Raw genomic sequence first — 23328 nt, 5'->3', positions numbered from 1 at the left:
CACAGCACACATCCAACCCGGAAGCCAGCCGCACCAATGTGTCGGAGGAAACGCTGTGCACCTGGTGACCTGGTTAGCGTGCACTGCGCCCGGCCCGCCACAGGAGTCACTAGTGCGCGATGAGACAAGATATCCCTGCCGGCCAAACCCTTCCTCACCCGGACGACGCTAGGCCAATTGTGCGTCGCCCCACGGACCTCCCGGTCGCGGCCGGCTGCGACAGATATTCACTTACCTTTGTTGATCTTCATCAGAATGCACTCCCAGGAATCCCAGTTCCACGATAAATGTTTGATTTGTTCGATAATGTCCATTTATGTCCAAATAGCTTCTTTTGTTATCGCGTTTGGTAAACAAATCCAAACACGCGTTCAGGTCCAGCCGAACGTTGGACGAAAAGTTCAAGAAGTTATATTACAGCCCGTAGAAACTTGTCTAACTAAGTATAGAATAAATCTTTAGGATGTTATCATAAATGTTCAATAATGTTCCAACCGGAGAATTCCTATGTCTGTAGAAAAGCAATAGAACGAGAGCCAACACTCGTGACCGCGCATCAGACTTTGGCACTCTGCCAGACACCTGGCTCAATCAGCTCTCATTCGCCCCTACTTCACAGTAGAAGCCTGAAACAACGTTCTAAAGACTTGACATCTAGTGGAAGCCTTAGGAAGTGCAATATGACCCCATTTACACTGTATATTGGAATGGCAAAGAGTTGAAAAACTACAAACCTCAGATTTCCCGATTTCTGGTTGGATTTTTCTCAGGTTTTTGCCTGCCATATGAGTTCTTTATACTCAGACATTCAAACAGTTTTAGAAACTTCAGAGTTTTCTATCCAATACTATTAACCTCTAGCGTCGAGCAATCCCGTATCCGGGAGCGTAATCATAGCCTCAAGCACATTACCATAACGCAATGTAACTATTCATGAAAATCGCAAATGAAATGAAATAAATATATTGGCTCACAAGCTTAGCCTTTTGTTAACAACACTGTCATCTCAGATTTTCAAAATATGCTTTTCAACCATAGCTACACAAGTATTTGTGTAAGAGTATTGATAGCTAGCATAGCATTAAGCCTAGCATTCAGCAGGCAACATTTTCACAAAAACAAGAAAAGCATTCAAATAAAATAATTTACCTTTGAAGAACTTCAGATGTTTTTAATGAGGAGCCTCTCAGTTAGATAGCAAATGTTCAGTTTTTCCAAAAAGATGACTTGTGTAGGAGAAATCGCTCCGTTTTGTTAATCACGTTTGGCTAAGAAAAAAATCAGAAAATGCAATCTCTACAACGCCAAACTTTTTACTAAATTAACTCCATAATATCGACAGAAACATGGCAAACGTTGTTTAGAATCAATCCTCAAGGTGTTTTTCACACATCTATTCGATGATAAATCATTCGTGGCAGCTGTGTTTCTCCTCGAAGCAAACGAAAAATACACGCAGCTGGAGATTACGCAATAATTGCAACGGAGGACACCAAGCGGCCACCTGGTAGATGTAGTCTCTTAAGGTCAATCTTCCAATGATTTGCCTACAAATACGTCACAATGCTGTCGACACCTTGGGGAAACGACAGAAAGTCTAAGCTCATTTGTGACCCATACACAGCCATATAAGGAGACATTGGAACACAGCACATTCAAAATCTGGGGCACTTCCTGTATGAAATTTCATCTTGGTTTCGCCTGTAGCATTAGTTCTGTGGCACTCACAGACAATATCTTTGCAGTTTTGGAAACGTCAGAGTGTTTTCTTTCCAAAGCTGTCAATTATATGCATAGTCGAGCATATTTCCGTGACAAAATATCTTGTTTAAAACGGGAACGTTTTTTTATCCATAAATTAAAAGAGCGCCCCCTATATCCAAGAAGTTAATAATATGCATAAAATAGCATCTGACAGAATAGCAGGCAGTTTACTCTGGGCACCTTATTCATCCAAGCTACTCAATACTGCCCCCCTGTCACCAAGAAGTTAATGCAGTTAGATTTTAATGGCTGTGACAGGAAAAAACTGATGCAATTTTAAAAACATAACAATACATTCACAGATTTCACAACACACTGTATTCCCTCAGGCCCCTACTCCACCACTACCACATATCTACAGTACTAAATCCATGTTATCGTGTGTGCGTATGCATGTGTATGTGCCTATGTTTGTGTTGCTTCACAGTCCACGCTGTTCTATAAGCAGTGGTGTAAAAGTACTACTTAAGTCGTTTTTTGGGTTATCTGTACTTTACTATTTATGTTTGACTACTTTTACTACCAAGTGACTAAAGATTGAAAAAAGTAATGGGCCTAGACAGCTGCCCTGGGGAATTCCTGATTCTACCTGGATTATGTTGGAAAGGCACGCTGTGTTCTGTTAGACTGGTAACTCTTTATCCACAATATAGCAGGGGGTGTAAAGCCATAACACACACGTTTTTCCAGCAGACTGTGATCAATAATGTCAAAAGCTGCACTGAAGTCTTAACAAAACAGCCCACAATTGTATCATCAATTTCTCTAAGCCAATCATCAGTGCTGTGCTTGTTGAATGTCCTTTCCTATAAGCATGGTGAAAGTTTGTCAATTTGTTCACTGTAAAATAGCATTTTTAAAACACAATTTTTTCCAAAAGTTTACTAAGGGTTGGTAACGGGCTGATTGGTCGGCTATTTGAGCCAGTAAAGGGGGCTTTACTTTGGTAGCGGAATTACTTTTGCTTCTCTCCAAGCCTGGGGGTACACACATTCTAGTAGGCTTAAATTGAAAATGTCAAATATGAGTGGCAATATCGTCTGCTATTATCCCCAGTAATTTTCCATTCAAGTTGTCAGACCCCAGTGGCTTGTCATTGTTGATAGACACCAACATTTTCTCACCTCTTCCAGACTCACTTTATAGAAGGCAAAATTACAATGCTTGTCTTTCATAATTTGGTGAGATAGATATCTGTCTGGATATGTAAGTGTCATCATTTGTTGCTGGCATGGCATGCCTAAGTTTGCTAATCTTGCCAATGAAAAAAATCATTAAAGTAGTTGGAAATATCAGTTGGTTTTGTGATGAATGAGCCATCTGATTCAATGAATGGAGCTGAGTTTTTTTTTACTATCATTCTTTGTCATTTATCTTTGTTTCATGTGCCTTTTGCTGAGGAGTGGCTTCCGTCTGGCTACTCTACCATAAAGGCCTGATTTGGTGGAGTGCTGCAGAGATGGTTGTCCTTTTGGAAGGTTCTCCCATCTCCACAGAGGAGCTCTGTCAGAGTGACCATTGGGTGACCAGGTCTTGGTGACCAGTTTACAATCTGTGTTAAGGAGAGAGATTGGTCTATAGGAGGCGCACTTTAGCGGGTTTTCCCCTCTCTTGTGGATTACAGTAATCACTGCTTGAGAGAGAGACTCTGGAAAGCGGTTGTCTTCCCTGGCTTTTTTAAGTACCTCCATAAGGTAGGGGACCAACAGCTCCCTAAATTCTTTATAGAACTCTGGAGGGAAGCCATCCTCCCCAGGAGATTTATTAGAAGTTAAGGATTTAATGGCCTCCAACAATTCAGGAACTGAGAAGTGTTCACTCAGGCGCTCTCTGTCTTCCTCTGACAGGCATGGGAGGTTGAGAGAGGAGAGAAAGGAGTCGATCTTTGATAGATCATCGCTTGATTGGGAAGTGTAGAGGTTGTTAAGATAATTTTGTTCTCAATGTTCATAAACTGAACTTCAATTAACTTCTCAGTCTGTAACCCAGAATTGGTAAGATACTGGTTGAAATGAAAACAGACAGAGGCCCAGCCTACAATAGTCAAATGTTTATTCACGAGAACGTTCTGAAGTCCACAATACAAAGACATCAATTTTATAGCGGCGCACATACTTCCACACAAACATTAGGTATCCTACGCACACACTGTCCTTCTACCCAGCCGACAAAGATTAGGGGAGGCCGTGAGAATCACTCCCTGTTCTCCCTCAAGATAGGGAGACCGTGGGAAGTACTTCCCGTTCTTTACCCAATCTCTGAGGCCCTAGCCAGGTCGGCACCGAATTCTGCTACTACAGTCTGTGTTTAAGATACTGTAGAGACATATTTGTACATACATATTGTTTTACTGACTAAAACTACACCCATCATTAATTATTTATGATTATAATCAATTTCATACAATTATATGGTTTCAGGGTGGAGTATTCTAATCATTCATTTAAACCTATACATTCCGTCAACAGAGGTCTTCATAGTATTTCTTTAAAGTATTATTAATTTCAGTAGGGTCGAAAGATATCTCATTAGTAAGAGTTTCTATAGCATTAATTGTCCTCTTATTTTCCTCTGCTTTCAGTTGCCATGCCAATACTTTGTGAGCTTTCTCTCCAAGCTCTTAATAACACTGTTTTGATTTAGTGATGGCCCTCTCAGCTTGATATGTGTTCAGAATATTATATTTCAGTTTTTTTTTACCAAAAGCCTGTATAGATAGATCTTTAGTCGGGCCTCTTTGGTAGGTTTTCTCTAGCTCGGAGATGTCAGATTCAAGGGCACTCAGTTCTGCACTGTTTTCTCTTCAGCCCTTTAGTATAGGAAATTATCTGTCCCCTCAGATAGGCTTTCAATGTGTCCCAAAGAATGAAACTTTGATGAATGCACAAAATTCAGGTTGCTTTAGGGGTGTAGAATTTAGTCTCCATCTATATGCCCCATTTACCTTGGTAGGAATGGAGATTGATAATACCAGAGGAGAATGGTCACTAAGCAATCTGGGGACATACTTGATATCTAACACTATGAAATAGTTGGGTCGATAGTAAAAAGTTATCTATGCATGTGTGTGTGTGGGTGTGAATAAAAAGAGTAGTCCCTATCCTGTGGGTGCATCTGTCTCCAGATGTCTAGCAAATTGAGATCTTTCATGAATGACATGGTGAGCTTGCCGGCTTTGGTAAGAAGTGAGGGTTTATCAGAGGACCTATCAAGAACTGTATCTAAACAAAAATTAATATCTCCTCCAACCAGTAGCCATCCTGGTGGTGCTTGAGCGACCTGAAGGAAGACATTCTATGACATATGGTCATCGAAGTTAGGAGCATAAATATTCAATAGGGTCCAAGACTCTGAAAACATATGCCCCTGCACCAAAACAAACCTGCCAGAGGGATCTGAGGTGGTGTTGTTGACACAGAAGGGGATGTGTCTACTTATCAAAATTGCAGTTCCTCTTGCTTTGGAGTTAAAAGAGGATGCAAAAACTTGTCCTACCCATTCCCTCTTCAATTTCTTGTGTTCACTGGCTGTAAGATGTGTTTCTTGTAAAAACACAATGTCAGACTTTTATTTCTTAAGGTATGTATAGACTCTTTTCCGTTTAATCGGGCTGTTAAGAACTTTTACGTTGAATGTAACATATTTTAGTGGATTAAACAGGTTGGGTTTCAAATGTGTAACCGAATGGAAATCTCTCATGTGTAAATAGTCAGGAAATGTGTCAACTTTGGTTTGAACACAGGAGTGACCTATGTGTCTCTTTAGGAAGGAAACAACAATAAACATAGAAAAAAAAGAAAGGAAAAAAAATCCCGCCCACCCCGATTGTCAGACTAAAACAACAATCAAACATGAATAGACTTGTAGAGATACGTTACTGCTCGCTTTCCATCTTGCTCTTACTAGCTAAACCTTTGCGTAAACGAAAACCTGCGAGCTCTCTAAGTTGAAAACAAACGTTGTGAATAGACATTTATGGCTGAATATTTACTGCCCACGGTAAGGGCTGCTTGAGTCTCTTTTCGGAAGAAAAACAAATTGGGGGGAAAGCAGTGGGCCTGAGCCCACTTATTTGCTTCGCCCAGTGGATATTGACTAAACCAAAATATACTCTCCTGTAAATGTAATAGAACTCACCCCGGGGAAAAAAACGTTTAGTTGAAAATGTACAAATCAATTATAGCGACCGGATATCGGGGTAAACGGATCCAAATTCCAAGAAGATATCAGCAGTTCATAAGAGAAAACAAACAAACTACATCTTATCCCCCAGAGAGACCGTCCTGGTTCAGACGCGGTTCAGTTCTTTGAGAAAAGTGAACACTTCTCCCGGTGTGTTGAAGAGATGCCTTTGAACTGAACTTTCATCCGCACAGGGTGGATGAGGTAGCCGGTGATGTTCTTCTCCTTCAGTGCTTTGGCGGCAGGTCTGAACTGCTTGCGTCTGGCGAGATCCGGGAAAAGGCTGACCCTCTTGCCATCGATGGTGATGTCCCCTTTGGCTCTTGCGAGTTGCAGTATCTTCTCTCTGTCTTGGAAACGGAGGAACCTGTTCAGGACGGCTCATCTGGCCAGGGTTTCTGCGCTGATGTTCTGTGGGCGCGTTCGATTTCCAGCGGCTTGGTGAAGTTGATTATGCCTAGGACATCCGGGATCCATTGAGTGAAGAAACGGACCGGGTCAAGGCCCTCGCTGTCCTCTTTCAATCCCACCACACGGATATTACTACGTCTGCTCTGGTTCTCCATCTGGTCTACCTTGTTTTTGAGGTAGGCATTGTCCTTCTTGCAGTTGTATCAGAACCTGGTCATGTCGAGGGATGGTGTCTTCAACTGTACTAATGCACAACCCTGCCTCAGTCGTTCTCAAAAGGAGATCATTCATGGAGGATTTCAGGTCGTCAATGGAAGAATGGAGTTCAGCCGATTTCTTGTCAATTTTCATAGAAAGACCTTTGTTACCATCCTGAATTTCCCGGAGGAGTAGCCAGCATGCGAGCTTGCCAAGAGCAACAGTCTGGAACTATCGTCTGAGTTATGCTAATCTTGCTAGCTGTAGCGTTATCATTATCTTGGGAATCAACAACGTTTTGGTCGTTCTTCTTGTCTCTCGGTTGGAGGTCCATGCCTCTTTGGGAAGGTAAGTACTTGACAATTTATCAGCCGATGTTAGAATATTGTTTCAACGTTATTTAGGTAATAATAGAATAACTTTGAAGAGCTCGGATTGTCAACGTCTGCTCAGCTCTGCGTCATCACGTGCTCCTTTTTTACTTTATTTAATCTATTTTAGAATAAGGCTATAACTTTGAAAAAGTCAAGCGGTCTGAATAATTTTCGAAGACACTAAAAGAGATATTTCTGTTTTTAATTTTCAATGCATTTGCAAAAATGTCTAAAAACATATCACTTTGTATTGTGTGTAGCTGCGTGAGAGGTAGGATAAAAACTATTTAGTCAATTTCAGGTTGTAACACAACAATGTGGAATAAGTCAAGGGGTTTGAATACTTTCTGAAGGCCCTGTAACTGTCTTTCTACAGGGTTTGACTATAAGACGTGTAACGTGCTGGTGGCCCTAGAGCCCCAGGCAGAGGAGATATCAGTATGTATGTTTGAAGGCAAGGATCAGGATGACATCGGAGCCGGAGATCAGGTACACTTTAAATTACAGTTCCACCAATTGAGAAATGTAACTTTGTAAAATAAAATGTTTGATTTCAACAAATTTTAACATTGTCATAGAGACACATTTTCAACTTCATAAAAAAAACAATTTTTCCCATCTCAAGAGGTTAAATTAAACTATATTAAGTGCCAAATAAAGTAACATGGTTGAATGTAAGAGGGTTGATTTTATCTTAAATCGGACAAAAATCCCCTTGTGACGGGGAATGGAAGGAAGATAGCGTTTTTCATTATGAATCTGGCAACTCTGCAGAGTGGTCACTAGCTGGCACCCAACATGAACCCCACTGCTCACCCTAATGCCTAACCTTAAATTAAGACTAAAAAAAGTTACAAATATATATATATATATATATATATATATATATATATATATATATATATTCATACATTTTTACAATGCACCCAATTTTGACTTTGCAGCTGGCCTATCCAATTTGCTCAGTTCTGCCTCCAGGACAATGGCAATAAACGTCAACCTCCATTTGTCAGCTTTATGTGTACAACACGGTGTGGTAGTTGAATGCAAGCTTCACCCCAAAATTGTTTTTGTTAAAAACATTCTAGTCTATCTATGGGTAACAGGGTTAACATGTTATTCTCTACCAACCCTCTCAGTTTTCCAACACAAAACACCACAAAACAACATAAAAGAGTAGAACCAGCTCACCTGGTTTTACTCTATGATTTGACTATTAGATGTTCAATGTTTCTTTGGCAAAAAGGGATAGTTTCACCTTATTAAAATGAGAGTTCAGTTCACGTAACAGGGTTGACCTTAAAATGAAAGACAAACGTATGTGAATTACTAATCACATAAAATAAATAATATTCAGAAATGACTTTCTCAAAGCAGCAAGATAACTAGCTTTACAATGATGGGTGAAAACTCAGTGAAATCTTGGTGATGTGGGTTAAAATCTTAGAAGTCATAGGGTGCACAAAGGGGCATGTCAAAATGCTGAATTTTGGCAATTTAGCATGTCTTTATTCATACCATATAGTATTAATAGAAGATGTTCTGAATGAGCTGCAAAACCTGGACCCGTATAAATCAGCTGGGCTAGACAATCTGGACCCTCTCTTTCTAAAATTATCCGTCGCCATTGTTGCAACCCCTATTACTAGTCTGTTCAACCTCTCTTTCGTACCGTCCGAGATTCCTAAAGATTGGAAAGCTGCCGCGGTCATCCCCCTCTTCAAAGGGGGTGACACTCTAGACCCAAACTGTTACAGACCTATATCCATCCTGCCCTGCCTTTCTAAAGTCTTCGAAAGCCAAGGTAACAACCAGATCACTGACCATTTTGAATCCCACCATACCTTCTCCGCTGTGCAATCCGGTTTCCGAGCTGGTCATGGGTGCACCTCAGCCACGCTCAAGGTACTAAACGATATCATATCCGCCACCGATAAAAGACAGTACTGTGCAGTCATCTTCATCGACCTAGCCAAGGCTTTCGACTCTGTCAATCACCACATTCTTATCGGCAGACTCAACAGCCTTGGTTTCTCAAATGACTGCTTCACCTGGTTCACCAACTACTTCTCAGATAGTGTTCAGTGTGTCAAATCGGAGGGCCTGTTGTCCGGACCTCTGGCAGTCTCTATGGGGGTACCACAGGGTTCAATTCTTGGGCCGACTCTTTTCTCTGTATATTTCAATGATGTCGCTCTTGTTGCTGGTGATTCTCTGATCCACCTCTACACAGACGACACCATTCTGTATACTTCTGGCCCTTCTTTGGACACTGTGTTAACAAACCTCCAAACGAGCTTTGATGCCATACAACACTCCTTCTGTGGCCTCCAACTGCTCTTAAACGCTAGTAAAACTGAATGCATGCTCTTCAACCGATCGCTGCTCGCACCCGCCTGCCCGACTAGCATCACTACTGTGGACAGTTCTGACTTAGAATATGTGGACAACTACAAATTCCTAGGTGTCTGGCTAGATTGTAAATTCTCCTTCCAGACTCATATTAAGCATCGCCAATCCAAAATGAAATCTAGAATCAGCTTCCTATTTTGCAACAAAGCATCCTTCACTCACGCTTTCAAACATACCTTCGTAAAACTGACTATCCTACCGATCCTCGACTTTGGCGATGTCATTTACAAAATAGCCTCCAACACTACTCAGCAAACTGGATACAGTCTATCACAGTGCCATCCATTTTGTCACCAAAGCCTCATACACTACCCACCACTGCGACCTGTATACTCTCGTCGGCTGGCCCTTGCTACATATTCGTCGCCAGACCCACTGGCTCCAGGTAATATATAAGTCTTTGCTAGGTAAAGCTCCTCCTTATCTCGGCTCACTGGTCACCATAACAACACCCACCCGTAGCACACGCTCCAGCTGGTATATCTCACTGGTCATCCCAAAAGCCAACACCTCCTTTGGCCGCCTTTCCTTCCAGTTCTCTGCTGCCAATGACTGGAACGAATTGCAAAAAATCATTGAAGTTGGAGACTTATATCTCCCTCACTAACTTTAAGCATCAGCTGTCAGAGCAGCTCACCGATCGCTGCAGATGTACACAGTCCATCTGTAATAGCCCATCCAACTACCTACCCTCATCCCCATATTATAGTTTTTATTTACTTTTTTTTGTTGCTCTTTTGCACACCAGTATATCTACTTGCACATCCTCATCTGCACATCTATCACTTCAGTTTTAATTGCTAAATTGTAATTACTTCACTACTATGGCCTATTTATTGCCTGACCTCCTAACTCCATTTACACACACTGTATATAGATTTTTCTATTGTGTTATTGACTGTATGGTTGTTTATCCCACGTGTAACTCTGTTGTTTTTTGTCGCACTGCTTTGCTTTATCTTGGCCAGGTTGCAGTTGTAAATGAGAACTTGTTCTCAACTGGCCTACCTGGTTAAATAAAGGTGAAAAATACAATTTAAAGGTTACTTAATTTAAAGTAACCGGCTTAAAATTCTATATTGGTACACAAATCCTACTTAAAATGTCAAAGGGATACAAAATGCAATCATTTCGCGGAACAACCCATTTACACACACGTGCATTCACACACTGCCTTGGCTTAAGTGAATGTCTAATGATCTAGCCTGTGGTCCTGCCAGGGCCTGATGTTTGGCTATGCTACAGATGAGACAGAGGAATGTATGCCTCTCACCATCTTACTGGCCCACAAACTCAACCACAAGATGAAGGAGCTGTCTGCCAACGGGGAGTGTCCTTGGATCAGACCGGACTCTAAAACTCAGGTGAGCCCTCTAGTGATGAGGCCAGTCTATCAGAATGAGTGACGTAGAACCTAGTTAGTGAATGTCCCCAATCCTGCACAAATCATGTAACGACAGAAATACAAGTGGATTGGAGACAGATGGAGGTGATGCATATTTATCCCCAATATTAAATTGGTTTGAAATTAGTTTCAGATCAGATGAAATACTAATACAGGGGTCTGACATAATGTATTTTATTTCACCACCACTAATGAGATTGGTGTGCTTGATGCATGTTGTGTCGGAGCTTCTCAAAGTCAGGGGGCGTGGTCGACAGTGCGTACCTCATCTCTCCTATCGCATCTAACTATGATCGATATTTGTTTTTATTGCAGAGGAGAGCACTGAATTAGCGTGCCATGAGTTTTTTTTTATGCTTGAAGGGAGATGGCACGGTATTCCCTTTTGAGTCAGGAACCAAAAGTCATCCAAAATGACTGGTGAATGCGTTGTCTGCAGCATTTGGTCACATGACAGCTCCATCCGCTGTTTGATTTCACTTACCAGCATGTCAACTGAGCCAGGATCACAGTCAAACAGATTTAGCTGATTCAGTCACTCATCTATCATTTTTTTTGTATTTCGCTTGTATTCAGTTTGTTCAGTTTCTCAAATAGGCTAGGTTCAGTCATTTTCCTCTTGATTGCCAGCTATAGCATCTATTCTTAGTTTCACAGTGTTATCTGACAAAGGTATTGATGTGAGTTTCTGTGCCTCTGCCTCCCCACACATTGTTTTCATCATATCAATTGTGGCCGGTGAAATCGAAGTCTCTGCAATAGTGTGTGGTTCATAGCGTAGCAGGCCTAGCTATTTCATATCAGTTGTGACCCTTTGTTTGGGAACCGCTGTACTAATACAACTAAACATGAATCATTAAATGTTTTTGAATATTTTTTGCATAATATTTTTGCATACAACTTCAAAAATATTTCTTCAGATAACTTCTGTCTTGTCCTCTTGTCAGTTATAACCAAACTCTGACCTTTGAACTGTCCCTCTGTCTCCAAGGTTACAGTGGAGTACCGTGATAACAGTGGGGCCATGGAGCCGGTGCGTGTCCATACAGTGGTCATCTCTGTGCAGCATAGCCCTGATGTCAGTCTGGAAGAGATACGCCGTAGCCTGATGGACAGCGTGGTCCGGAAGGTCATCCCTGCCCGTTACCTAGACGACAAGACCATCTACCACCTCCTGCCAAGTGGGAAGTTCCTTCTGGGCGGACCTCAGGTAAGAATGGGGCTTTCAAATAATACACCATTATTCCCTAACCAAGTTAGTTAAATAAAATAAAAATAAATTCCCTAACAAAATCAAATGCCTTATACATGGTTTAAATGCTTGTAAATGTTTATACATGTGGAGTTGCTAATTTGTTGATATGTTCACATACTGTAACTTCTTTTGTTTATAGATTCTTATCAATTCAAGGATACATCCTTGCAGGATTGCTGGTTTTACAATGTATGAATCATCTCCCAGGCAATTAGATGTGTGGTGTGTGTATTTTATGTTTTGTATTTGTACTCTTCTGGACAGAGTGATGCAGGACTGACAGGTCGTAAGATCATAGTGGACACGTATGGAGGGTGGGGAGGGCATGGTGGAGGGGCCTTCTCTGGAAAGGACTACTCTAAAGTGGACCGCTCTGGGGCCTATGCAGCCCGCTGGGTGGCCAAGTCTCTGGTGAAAGCCAAGCTCTGCCGGAGAGCCTTGGTTCAGGTCAGTCAAAATCCTTAAAAGTATGTACTAAAATTATGCATTCAATGTCTGGCTGTATAGTAATAAGAATAAGAAGAATAGTGTGTGACTTTTTTTTAAACCTTGTTAATCTTTTTTGGGAGTGTGAATCTTCTCTTTCTGCTGTCCCAGGTTTCATATGCCATCGGTGTGGCTCACCCTCTGTCCATCTCTGTGTTCCACTATGGAACGTCCACCAGGCAGGAGGATGAACTGCTGCAGATCGTCAACAACAACTTTGACCTCAGGCCTGGGGTAATTGTCAAGTAAGTACAATATCACTGTCTTGTGATCTGTGGCTTTTTATCAAATTGAGATACTAAGCTATTTGACTAATTGATCTTGCTGATGAGCTGCTTCTGCTTTGGGTCAAGTTGGGGCATTTGGGAATCACAACGATTATGCCAAAGAGAGGTGGAGAATCTTATGCAGCAGGCTAATTTATGGCACATTCTGATGTGTTAACATATTCCCTCTTCTCCAGAGAGCTGGGTCTGAAGCGGCCTATCTACCAGTCCACTGCCTGCTATGGACACTTCGGCCGGGACGAGTTCCCCTGGGAGAAGCCCAAGCCACTGCAGTTCTGATGGAAACAACCACTCTTATCACCTGGCTGTTTCTTGTAAATCTGACTGCCAAATAACACTATCAGATAAAAAGTGTAGATCCTTTCTCTTTATGATTGAACATGTAATTGTCAACTGTGAATCATGGGCCAAATTCTATCTTTTATCCTACTGAACATATAAATTGACATTTCAGCAACACTGTGTGACACTTGGTTGTGTAATTTAAGCAAGGTTTGTAATGGCCTCCAGAAAAGTGAAAGGCGCAATATTCACCATTACCTCTAGAGGGAAGTAGTCATCTGTTGAATACTCAACGGCATCCGGGAGGGAGAGAAAAAAGTATCAAATCAAAGTGTATTGGTCCGTCACAGATGATCCATTATATTGACCAGATGCTCAAGTGGTCACTCTAACAATGAGAAAAAAAAACGTCTGAAAAAATGGAAGGCTATTGAGTCGGGAGCAGGCAAGGTCAGATGGGACCATTCTAGCCAATGAGAGGGCAGATATGCTTGTAAAGAACAGGTACAACTCTGATATATAGTATTTTTTCAGGGATGTCACGTGTCCTACTCATATCAGTACACTAACAACCTAAGCATTACGCAACTTCTATTCTATCATATAAGCCCAATATAGAAAATAAGCCTTTACATTTTTTCTTAACCCAATTCGACACTCATTGACCTCCATACAAAAAGTTCTTGCTTGGTGAGCGGAGAAAAAAACCGGACAAAACACCACGTGCTGGAGGAGACAGGTTTTGGGCACAGTTATCCCTCTGCTTCGCCTCTTACACCTCGATCACACCCGATAGTGTTTATTAATTTCCAATGGAACGTTGCGTCAGCATTGCGTTGCAGAGGCAGTTGCAGTGCGTTCTATGTGGTGCATACGTTGTATTTATCCAACGTATGCTAGACAGCTTGACAGAAATGGTAGCAGAAGATGAATGTCCAGATGATTCTGCATACCATTTTGCGTAATGGTATGCAGCATCTGAATATGTGCAACAAAAATGTAACATTCACCTTCTGCTACCATTTCTGTCAAGCTGTTTACACAGTTTTTGTTCGATAAATCCAACAGGAGGTTGGTGGCACCTTAATTGGGGAGAATGGGCTCGTGGTAATGGCTGGAGTGGAATCAGTGGATTGGTATCAAATACATCAAACACATGGTTTCTAGGTTTTTGATGCCATTCCATTCGCTCAGTTCCAGCCATTATGTTGAGCTGTCCTCCCCTCAGCAGCCTCCACTGGTATGCACCACACAGAACACACTGCAACTGCCTCTGCAATGCTGCAAGGCAAACACAGCATTCCATCGGAAATGAATGTACTTCTGGTGTACCGAAACGCAAAACTCTTGTCTGTGTGAGTGAGGCTTATGAGGCGAAGCCAGAGGGATAACTGCGCCCGAAATCTGTCTTCTCCAGCAGGTGGCGTCAGGTGGCGTTTTGTAATACACTGTCGGTGTGTTCTAGGCGTTACTATATGGGCGCTACGGTTTAGCAGGTGTTAGCAGATATTGCGAAAAGCTTTATACTAGCTCATAACAATGCAGTAAAAATGTCAAACAGTATACAAATGATAAAAAACTAGACCCAGAACTGTTCGGTAAAAGTTTCCTGTTTGATGAGATATTGCATAGTTTGTTACTTTGACGAAACATGTCAAACATCCGATTCGGGTCGACTGTTTCAGAATTCTTTGAAGTTGTTTCTTTCTGTTGCTTATGAAAGATGGTAATGAGAGAGTTCTATTAACCTGAACGGGGCTATTGCCAATAACCTGACATGAGGAAGCCGGTGAGGTGAGGCGCGCCCTGATCGATCAAATCGAACGATAATCTGCGCCACTCGTTCATATTGTAAACATTACAACATGCTGCATCATGCAGGAAAAATACATATATTTTAAAACTAGTTTTCATTGTATGCAATCAACACCCGGCTCACCCGGGGCATGAATAGAATCCCCCCTATATTAGTGAATGTACACCAATAATATTCGGTGTGACAGAGCGCTATATGTTACAGTGATTTCGATTGGTTGAAACCTATTGCGAGAAAGAAGACTTCTTACGTATCAGGTCGAGTTTACTTTGAGGAACCGGAGGGACAACTTTCACATTGCATTTCGATGAACGAGGGTAGTGATAAACGTGGTTTGGGACTGGACTCAAGTGTAGTTTTCATGACTTTGTAGGACCTCGGACCCCACGCTCCGACCAACATTTTATCGACCTCAGAATAGCAGAGCAGATAGCATGGGTCTCTTTGGACCAGCAACAAGCATGCTAACTTCTCTGTTTGCATTTGGAACTGTTATTCGTGCTTGTTATGCGTATGTTTTTTTTGAAGTTCGTGGGTAATCGGGGGAGGAACATTTAAACTAGATATTTTTTTATTTAAAAAAAAGTCAAAATAACTATGTTGGGGAATGAGGGGATCTATGCAGCGAAGAAGAGGAAGAAACCCGTCCAGAAAAGGTAATAATATTTGTAGGCTAAGATGTATTCACTGCTTTCTGCTTCTGAATGCATGCCTAATTCTTATATATAATTAGTGGGCGTGATGGTGGGAGGAGGGTGTACAACATCAACACAGCATCATAATCATTTCAATTTAAGGGCTTTATTGGCATGGGAAACGTATGTTTCACTGCCAAAACAAGTGAAATAGATAATATGTTTAGGCCGATGTATGTATAGTTTTTTGTGTGCTCTCGGGCAAGTGTCTAGATGGAATTTGTATTCGTGGTCCTGGGAACTGGACCTTTTTCAGGAACACCATTATTGTTGTCTTACTGAGATTTACTGTCAGGGTCCAGGTCTGACAGAATCTGTGCAGAAGATCTAGGTGCTGCTGTAGGCCCTCCTTGATTGGGGACCACAAGCGCTATCCCAATTCCCGTCTTGAAGATTTGGTCCAAAGTCAATAGTCTACCTAGTTGAGGAAGCTCAACTCTGTTCTCTTATATCGAGGCAGAGTTGATTTTGAATAACTGGTCGCTCGATTTGCTAGAAACAAGCTGGGCCAAAGTGTAGTTTACTACAGCAGAGCAGAGGTGGCACATGGTTTTCCTCCCCGAGTACAGGCTGCTGACTGGGAGTCTACGGACAAACATCTTCAGGACAACTTTTTTTTTTTTTAACAGTAACAACAATGTAAAGTAGACTATTATAAAGTCACTGTAGTGTGTTAAAATAACTTTCCTCTGGTGAGAATGAGAGGTGTGCGTTGACACAGCCTCTGTTGTTCCCCCTCAAACAAACATTTAAAGTGACTCCAAGGAGGGATTTTAACATCTGTATGAGTGTGATGATGTTTACCTGGCTGGCTTCCTCACACACAGACTTGACCTGCAGACAGACAGACAGGCAAGAAGGCAGACAGACATGACAGCTATTCAGGCAAAAAGACAGACAGACCGGCAAGAGGGCAGACAGACATGGCAGACAGACAGGCGGAAACCTCACACCAAATAGCTCAGGGGGCTGGGATTCATTTACACTAAGCCACAATTTACAGTAAGACTCAACTAGGGTAGTTTGCTCTTTCCTCTTTCTTTCTCTTTTTTACTAAGGACATTAACCACTGTGAGCGAATGGAAGCTCCAGAAAATGATCCAACCAGTGTTGATCTATCTGGTATAATTCACAATGCACGTACAGCCTATCCTCATGCTTTTATTCCATGTTCTCCAGGCCCTGCTTTCTCTTTCCTCTGTATTTCTTTATTCCCTTATCTTCTCTTTCCTATATCTCTTCTCCCGCCCTCTCTCTCTCTCTCTCTCTCTCTCTCTCTCTCACTTTGTCTCTCTCTCTGTGTCTCTCTCTGTGTCTCTCTCTCTCTCTGTGTCTCTGTCTGTCTGTCTGTCTGTCTCTCTCGCTCTCTCTCTCTCTCTCGCTCTCTCTCTCTCTCTCTCTCTCTCTCTCTCTGTGTCTCTCTCTGTCTCTGTGTCTCTCTCTCGCTCTGTCTCTCTCTCTCTCTCTCTGTGTCTCTCTTTCTCTCTCTCTCTCTGTGTCTCTCTCTCTCTCTTTCGCTCTCTCTCTGTGTGTCTCTCTCTCTCTCTCTGTCTCTCTCTCGCTCTCTGTCTTTCGCTCTCTCTCTCTGTGTCTCTCTCTCTCTCTCTGTGTCTCTCTCTCTCTCTCTCTCTGTGTCTCTCTCTCTCTCTCTGTGTCTCTCTCTCTCTCTCTCTCTCTCTGCGTCTTGTCGTGGCATTTTTCTGCTTTACCAAATTAGTTAAACTTCACACACCCGTCAGAGTTATACTTAAACTACATATTTTTTAATAATAAGCTTTGCAATAGCCTTTTTGACTTTCAATGATGCGCTATCTCTAATGAACCATTGAAAAGTACCACCAGAAAAGTACAAAGATCTTTTATAGCCAAGATACACCCCTCTCAACTTACACTGACAAACCACAGATCTTAGGAACAGTTCACAAAGGTTAAGATTTGCTGTGTCAACAGTTCTCATTGTAAAGACCAGTGTCTGGCCCCTCACTCAAATCAAATCAAAATCAAATGTATTTATTTAGCCCTTCGTACATCAGCTGATATCTCAAAGTGCTGTACAGAAACCCAGCCTAAAACCCCAAACAGCAAGCAATGCAGGTGTAGAAGCACGGAGGCTAGGAAAAACTCCCTAAAAAGGCCAAAACCTAGGAAGAAACCTAAGAAAGGAACCAGGCTATGAGGGGTGGCCAGTCCTCTTCTGGCTGTGCCGGGTGGAGATTATAACAGAACATGGCCAACATGTTCAAATGTTCATAAATGACCAGCATGGTCAAATAATAATAATCACAGTGGTTGTCGAGGGTGCAGCAAGTCAGCACCTCAGGAGTAAATGTCGGTTGGCTTTTCATAGCCGATCATTAAGAGTATCTCTACCAACTCTCTCTAGAGAGTTGAAAACAGCAGGTCTGGGACAGGTAGCACGTCCGGTGAACTCCACTCACTCCAAAAGGGAGCCGTCTCTCCCTGATACGGCATAGAACAGAACCATTAGCTCATGTTATCTGGAATGCTCTTTAGGCTTTATTACCCAAAGACATCGTAAATCTCCTCTGTCAGTGCTATCTCATAGAGGCCCATCCTCAGTGGAACACACACACAATACTATATTCTGTCGAATGTAACAACTATTATAATGCAATACAAAGATTATAATATAATCTTACAAGCATTATAACATAATCGTTCATTTTTCCACGACAGTCTCTCTGTCTCTCTCTGTGTCTCTCTCTCTATGTGTGTGTGTGTGTGTGTGTGTGTGTGTGTGTGTGTTATGGGAGGGAGTGTTGGCAGACTGTGTGTCGTGTCCAGGCCTGTTCTAGCAGAGTAATCCTACTGTAATGTGTTGTAGTTACACTGGCAGAGCCCCGGTAGACCCCATGATGCTGCAGGCTCGCAATGATGACATCACTCCTTTTTAGGATGTTTTTATGGTTTCTTTAGTGCACAATCAATGCTTCGAAAGAAAAGCCCTTGTCTAAGGCACTGCATCTCAATGCTTGAGGCATCACTACAGACACCCTGGTTCGATTCCAGGCTGTATCACAACCGGCCGTGATTAGCAGTCCCATAGGGCGGCACATAATTTACCCAGCGTCGTCCAGGTTTGGCCGGTGTAGGCAGTCATTGTAAATAATAATTTGTTCTTAACGGACTTGCCTAGTTATATAAAAGATAAAATAAAATAAAAAGTTGTGTACTTTCCCCCTCTTGAAATTGTATTGGCCCTGTCAGATGTCTTTGAAATTGACCTTAATTGGGACTCTAGAAGGCATCACTGGTTAAGGATCGTGAAATGCTATGCTGAAATAAATCATCCTGTAATTCAGAACCAACCTGAGTATGAGTTCCATGCGTTTCCCAAAGGACATACCATGGGTTCAGTAACCATGCCTCCTCCCCTCCTCCCCAAGGTATAGAGGAGCCAGCCAGTCGGCAGCAGTGGAACAGAAATCCTGTTTGTCCTTAGCTATGCTGCCTGGGGCTGCAGGCTGCAGGATGGCCTCTGGATTAGACATCACACAGGCTGCATCTCTATAATGGAAAGTTATTTTCTCTCCTGTCCCTCAATTTTATAATCTGAAGGGGCTTGTCTCTTTCAAGCCCCTGAAAACATATTGTAAATGACAGCAATAGCCAGATGATTACCAGTGTAAAGACAGACATTGGGAAACGAGAAGCAAGTACAGGGAGTGAACATTTATTAAGCAACGGACATGAAACAGAACACAGATAGCGCATGGACATGGGAAAAATAACATCAATGTTGACACTGGGAACAAACTGAGGAACAGCGATAAAGAGGGGCAATCAACAAAGTGAAGGAGTCCAGGTGAGTCCAATATATTGCGCTGATGCGCGTAATGACGTTGACAGAGGAGCGGGAGCTGGTGTGACAACCAGACCTGTCATGAAGAATGGACTCTGTTTCCCAAAATCTGTTACTGCATTCATTTTACATGTCCTGATATGCTTATAGAAGTGAGTCTTTGTTGTCTATTCATGGAACTGGTGTTGAGAAATTGACCCGAAACAGCTTCTTATTCTCAGCCATGTGTTTACTACAGGGGCAGGGCATTTCAGGACAGATTACATACAGTACCATTTAAAAGTTTGGACACACCTACTCATTCAAGTGTTTTTCTTTATTTTTACTATTTTCTACATTGTAAAATAATAGTGAAGACATCAAAACTATGAAATAACACATGGAATCATGTAGTAACCAAAAGAGTGTTAAACAAATCAAAATATATTTTCTTCAAAGTATCCACCCTTTGCCTTGATGACAGCTTTGCACACTCTTGGCATTCTCTCAACCAGCTTCATAAGGTAGTCACCTGGAATGCATTTAAATTAACATATGTGCCTTGTTAAAAGTTCATTTGTTGAATTTTTTTCCTTCTTAATGCATTTGAGCCAATCAGTTGTGTTGTGAAGAGGTAGATGGCCCTATTTGGTAAAATACCAAATCCATATTAGGTCAAAAACAGCTCAAATAAGCAAAGACAGTCCATCATTACTTTAAGACATGAAGGTCAGTCAATCCGGGAAATGTCAAGAACTTTGAAAGTTTCTTCAAGTGCAGTCGCAAAAACCATCAAGCGCTATGATGAAACTGTCTCTCATGAGGACCACCACAGGAAAGGAAGACCCAGCGTTACCTCTGCTGCAGAGGATAAGTTCATTAGAGTTACCAGCCTCAGAAATTGCAGCCCAAATAAATGCTTCACAGAGTTCAAGTAACAGACATCTCAACATCAACTGTTCAGAGGAGATTGAGTGAATCAGGCCTTCATGGTCGAATTGCTGCAAAGAAACCACTACTGAAGGACACCAATAAGAAAAAGAGACTTGCTTGGGCCAAGAAACATGAGCAATGAACATTAGACTGGTGGAAATCTGTCCTTTGGTCTGATGAGTCCAAATGTGAGATTTTTGGTTCCAACCGCCTTGTCTTTTTGAGACACAGAGTAGGTGAATGGATGATCCCTGCATATGTGTTTCCCACTGTGAAGCAGGAGGTGTGATGTTTGGGGGGGTGCTTTGCTGGTGATACTTTGATTTTTTTTATTTATTCAAGGCACACTTAACCAGCATGAGTACGACAGCATTCTGCAGCAATACACCATCCCATCTGGTTTGCGCTTAGTGGGACTATAATTTGTTTTTCAACAGGACAATGACCCAACACACCTCCAGACTGTGTAAGAGCTATTTGAATAAAAAGGAGAGTGATGGAGTGCTGCATCAGATGACCTGGCCTCCACAATCACCAGATCTCAAATCAGTTGAGATGGTTTGGTATGACTTGGACCACAGAGTGAAGGAAAAGCAGACAAAAAGTGCTTAGCATGTGGGAACTCCTTCAAAACTGTTGGAAAAACATTTCAGGTGAAGCTGGTTGAGAGAATGCCAAGAGTGTGCAAAGCTGTCATCAAGGCAAATGGTGGCTACTTTGAAGATTCTCAAATATAAAATATATTTTGATTTGTTTAAAACTTTTTGGGTTACTACATGTGCTATTTCCTAGTGTTGATGTCTTTGCTATTATTCTCCAATGTAGAAAATAGTTTTAAAAAATAAAAATAAAAAACCTTGAATGAGTAGGTGTACCCAAACTTTTGACTGGTACTGTAAGTGTGACTGACCAGGTTTCCAATCTATTACACTTCACTTCCTTTGACCACCTCCTCTCCGGAATGACCCCAGCAGCTGATAGGCATCACCTGACAGAATTTGTGTCATGGCACCAATGTGACTGACTATTGTCTGACTGGTTTTGAACCTGAGTTGTCTGTTCACCACAAGACTGTGTTAGCTTTCTACTGACAATCATATACTCTAGTAGTCCAAAGTCTGTGTTCAGTAGATTCCTAACCTTCCCTTGTCCTCTCTGGTCTGTTAACCTCTGCGCTAAAGCCTCTGACAATCAGCTGCAGTTCAGCTCTGTTCAGTAGATTACTAATTCCTCCCTCTCTCCTCCTCTCCTGTCCCCAGTCTGAAGCATGCTCCAGGTGACGGTGTGGTAAAGACCAACCCTTCAAAACGTCACCGGAATCGTCTGAACGGGGAGCTTGACCGGCTGACCAGCCTGCTGCCCTTCTCCCCAGAGGTCAGGGGTAGGTTGGACAAATTGTCTGTCCTGCGGCTCAGCGTGGGATATGTCAAGGTCAAGAGCTTCTTTCATGGTGAGTGGGGTTGGAGGTGCACACACAGACGCACGCACACACCATACATACAGGCACGCACACACACACACACACACTACGTTTATCGTTAAACTCACTGTTGGAAAGTAATGCACAGGCTATTAACCTCTTCAACCTATGGGGGCGCTATGTCATTATTGGATAAAAAAAACGTGCCCGTTTTAAGCGCAATATTTTGTCACGAAAAGATGCTCGACTATGCATATAATTAGCAGCTTTGGAAAGAAAACACTGACGTTTCCAGAACTGCAAAGATATTATCTGTGAGTGCCACAGAACTCATGCTACAGGCGAAACCAAGATGAAACCTCAAACAGGAAATGAGCAGAAAATTTGAGGCTCTGTTTTCCATCGTCTCCTTATATGGCTGTGAATGTGCCATGAACGAGCATAAGCTCTCTGCTGTTCGTCCAAGGTGTCTGCAGCATTGTGACGTATTTGTAGGCATATCATTGGAAGATTGGCCATAAGAGACTACATTTGCCAGGGGTCCGCCCGGTGTCCTTTGTCTAAATTGGTGCGTAAACTTCAGCTGCAGGCATTTTGCCATGGGATTCAGAGGGGAAAGCACACTTTCACGAACGATATATCATCGAAGAGATATGTGAAAAACACGTTGAAGATTGATTCTAAACGTTTACCACGTTTCAGTCGATATTATGGAGTTAATTTGGAAAAAAGTTTGGCGTTTTGACGAATGAATTTTCGTTTTTTTTTGGTAGCCAAACATGACGCAGAAAACGGACCGAGTTCTCCTGCACAAATAAGCTTTCAGGAAAAACGGAACATTTGCTATCTAACTGAGAGTCTCCTCATTGAAAACATCCGAAGTTCTTCAAAGGTAAATTATTTTATTTGAATGGTTTTCTGTTTTTTGTGAAAATGTTGCCTGCTGAATGCTAACGCTAAATGCTAATGCTAGCTATGAATACTGTTACACAAATGCTAGTTTTGCTATGGTTGAGAAGCATATTTTAGAAAATCTGAGATGACAGTGTTGTTAACAAAAGGCTAAGCTTGAGAGCTAGCATATTGATTTCATTTCATTTGCGATTTTCATGAATAGTTAACGTTGCGTTATGGTAATGAGCTTGAGGCTGTATTCACGATCCCGGATCCGGGATGGCTCGCCGCAAGAAGTTAACATGCTCTACAGCAGGGATCATCAACTAGATTCAACTTGAGTGGATGGTCAGGGGGCCGGAAACATAACTGCAAATCATTTGTAGATTGCAAATTGACTGCAAGTGTTTCCAAGCGTGTGAATGAGAGCACGTTCTTTGGTATTTTTCTCTGGTAAATACAATAACGATTCTTCGTCTTAAATTGTATCGTTTATTTGCATATTAGGGTACCTAAGGTTTGATTATAAACGTTGATTGACTTGTTTGGATAAGTTTATTGGTAATGTTTGGGATTCATTTTGTATGCATTTTGAAAGAGGGAAACCGAGTGGATTATTGACTGAAGCGTGCCAGCTAAACTAAGTTTTTATGGATATAAAGACTGACATTACCGAACGAAATGACCATTTGTAATGTAACTGTGACCTTTG

General features: G+C 41.9%; 2 protein-coding genes across 3 annotated transcripts in view; both read left to right on the top strand.

The window, feature by feature from the left end:
• The window catches only part of mat2al (methionine adenosyltransferase II, alpha-like), a 47011-nt gene extending 33780 nt beyond the window's left edge, over nucleotides 1-13231 (top strand). The window contains exons 4-9 of one of the 2 annotated variants that reach the window (XM_029628425.2): nucleotides 7306-7418; nucleotides 10562-10705; nucleotides 11738-11956; nucleotides 12266-12448; nucleotides 12599-12732; nucleotides 12951-13231. In XM_029628425.2, the coding sequence (XP_029484285.1) occupies nucleotides 7306-7418; nucleotides 10562-10705; nucleotides 11738-11956; nucleotides 12266-12448; nucleotides 12599-12732; nucleotides 12951-13053 (896 nt within the window). In that variant the 3' untranslated portion in view covers nucleotides 13054-13231. Of the gene's footprint in view, nucleotides 1-7305; nucleotides 7419-10561; nucleotides 10706-11737; nucleotides 11957-12265; nucleotides 12449-12598; nucleotides 12737-12950 lie in introns of those variants that run through there. The other variant, XM_065007523.1, reaches the window with a different exon arrangement.
• A 1906-nt stretch (nucleotides 13232-15137) lies between these two features.
• LOC115105898 (uncharacterized) overlaps nucleotides 15138-23328 on the top strand; it is a 47498-nt gene continuing 39307 nt past the window's right edge. The window contains exons 1-2 of the mRNA XM_029628377.2: nucleotides 15138-15528; nucleotides 21562-21752. Of these exons, the coding sequence (XP_029484237.1) occupies nucleotides 15470-15528; nucleotides 21562-21752 (250 nt within the window). The 5' untranslated portion in view covers nucleotides 15138-15469. The remainder of the gene's footprint in view (nucleotides 15529-21561; nucleotides 21753-23328) is intronic.

Source organism: Oncorhynchus nerka, linkage group LG22, assembly GCF_034236695.1.
Source record: "Oncorhynchus nerka isolate Pitt River linkage group LG22, Oner_Uvic_2.0, whole genome shotgun sequence".
NCBI lineage: Eukaryota > Metazoa > Chordata > Actinopteri > Salmoniformes > Salmonidae > Oncorhynchus > Oncorhynchus nerka.
The sequence above is the reverse complement of the archived record's forward strand: the minus strand, read 5'-3'. Positions and strand labels throughout refer to the sequence as shown.